This window comes from Enhydra lutris, unplaced genomic scaffold, assembly GCF_002288905.1.
Source record: "Enhydra lutris kenyoni isolate GAN:26980312 unplaced genomic scaffold, ASM228890v2 scaffoldscaffold140, whole genome shotgun sequence".
In the NCBI taxonomy this organism is placed as follows: domain Eukaryota; kingdom Metazoa; phylum Chordata; class Mammalia; order Carnivora; family Mustelidae; genus Enhydra; species Enhydra lutris.
The window spans coordinates 38,732-39,287 of record NW_019154224.1 but is presented as its reverse complement, the minus strand read 5'-3'; the positions used below and the strand labels follow the sequence as shown (position 1 = coordinate 39,287).

Sequence of the window (556 nt, the reverse complement as noted above, 5' to 3'; positions counted from 1 at the left end):
TTTTATGTATTTATTTGTCAGAGAGAGAGAGAGGGAGAGAGAGCAAGCACAGGCAGACAGAATGGCAGGCAGAGGCAGAGGGAGAAGCAGGCTCCCTGCTGAGCAAGGAGCCCGATGTGGGACTTGATCCCAGGATACTGGGATCATGACCTGAGCCGAAGGCAGCTGCTCAACCAACTGAGACACCCAGGCGTCCCTAATTCTGATTTTTAATCATCAACAGTATGGCTTATTCTCTCATTATTACTCCAATAAAACATAAAAGGATTGAGGTATGACATTTATAAATACAGATTTATTTTATCACTAGATCTACTGTACACTCATAAATTGGTCCTAAAAATTGTCTTATTATTAAGACAATTTCTGAGTCAATTTACTCACCTTGGTGCAAACTCATCAATTGTCAGACCAGCTTGGAGTCCAGTTCTACAATATTCCAACCCATCAGCTATAGTATAGGCCAGTTCCAGAATGGCATCAGCCCCTGCCTCCTGCATATGGTATCCACTAATTGAAATTGAATTAAATTTTGGCATGTGCTACATAAAATATT

At 41.0% G+C, this 556-nt stretch overlaps 1 protein-coding gene across 2 annotated transcripts in view; it reads right to left on the bottom strand.

Moving 5' to 3' along the window:
• LOC111139987 (methylmalonyl-CoA mutase) overlaps window positions 1-556 on the bottom strand; it is a 30,904-nt gene that overhangs the window by 20,956 nt on the left and 9,392 nt on the right. For both annotated transcript variants that reach the window (XM_022492381.1, XM_022492382.1), the window contains one exon: window positions 385-542. In XM_022492381.1, coding sequence (XP_022348089.1) covers window positions 385-542 — 158 coding nt within the window. The remainder of the gene's footprint in view (window positions 1-384; window positions 543-556) is intronic.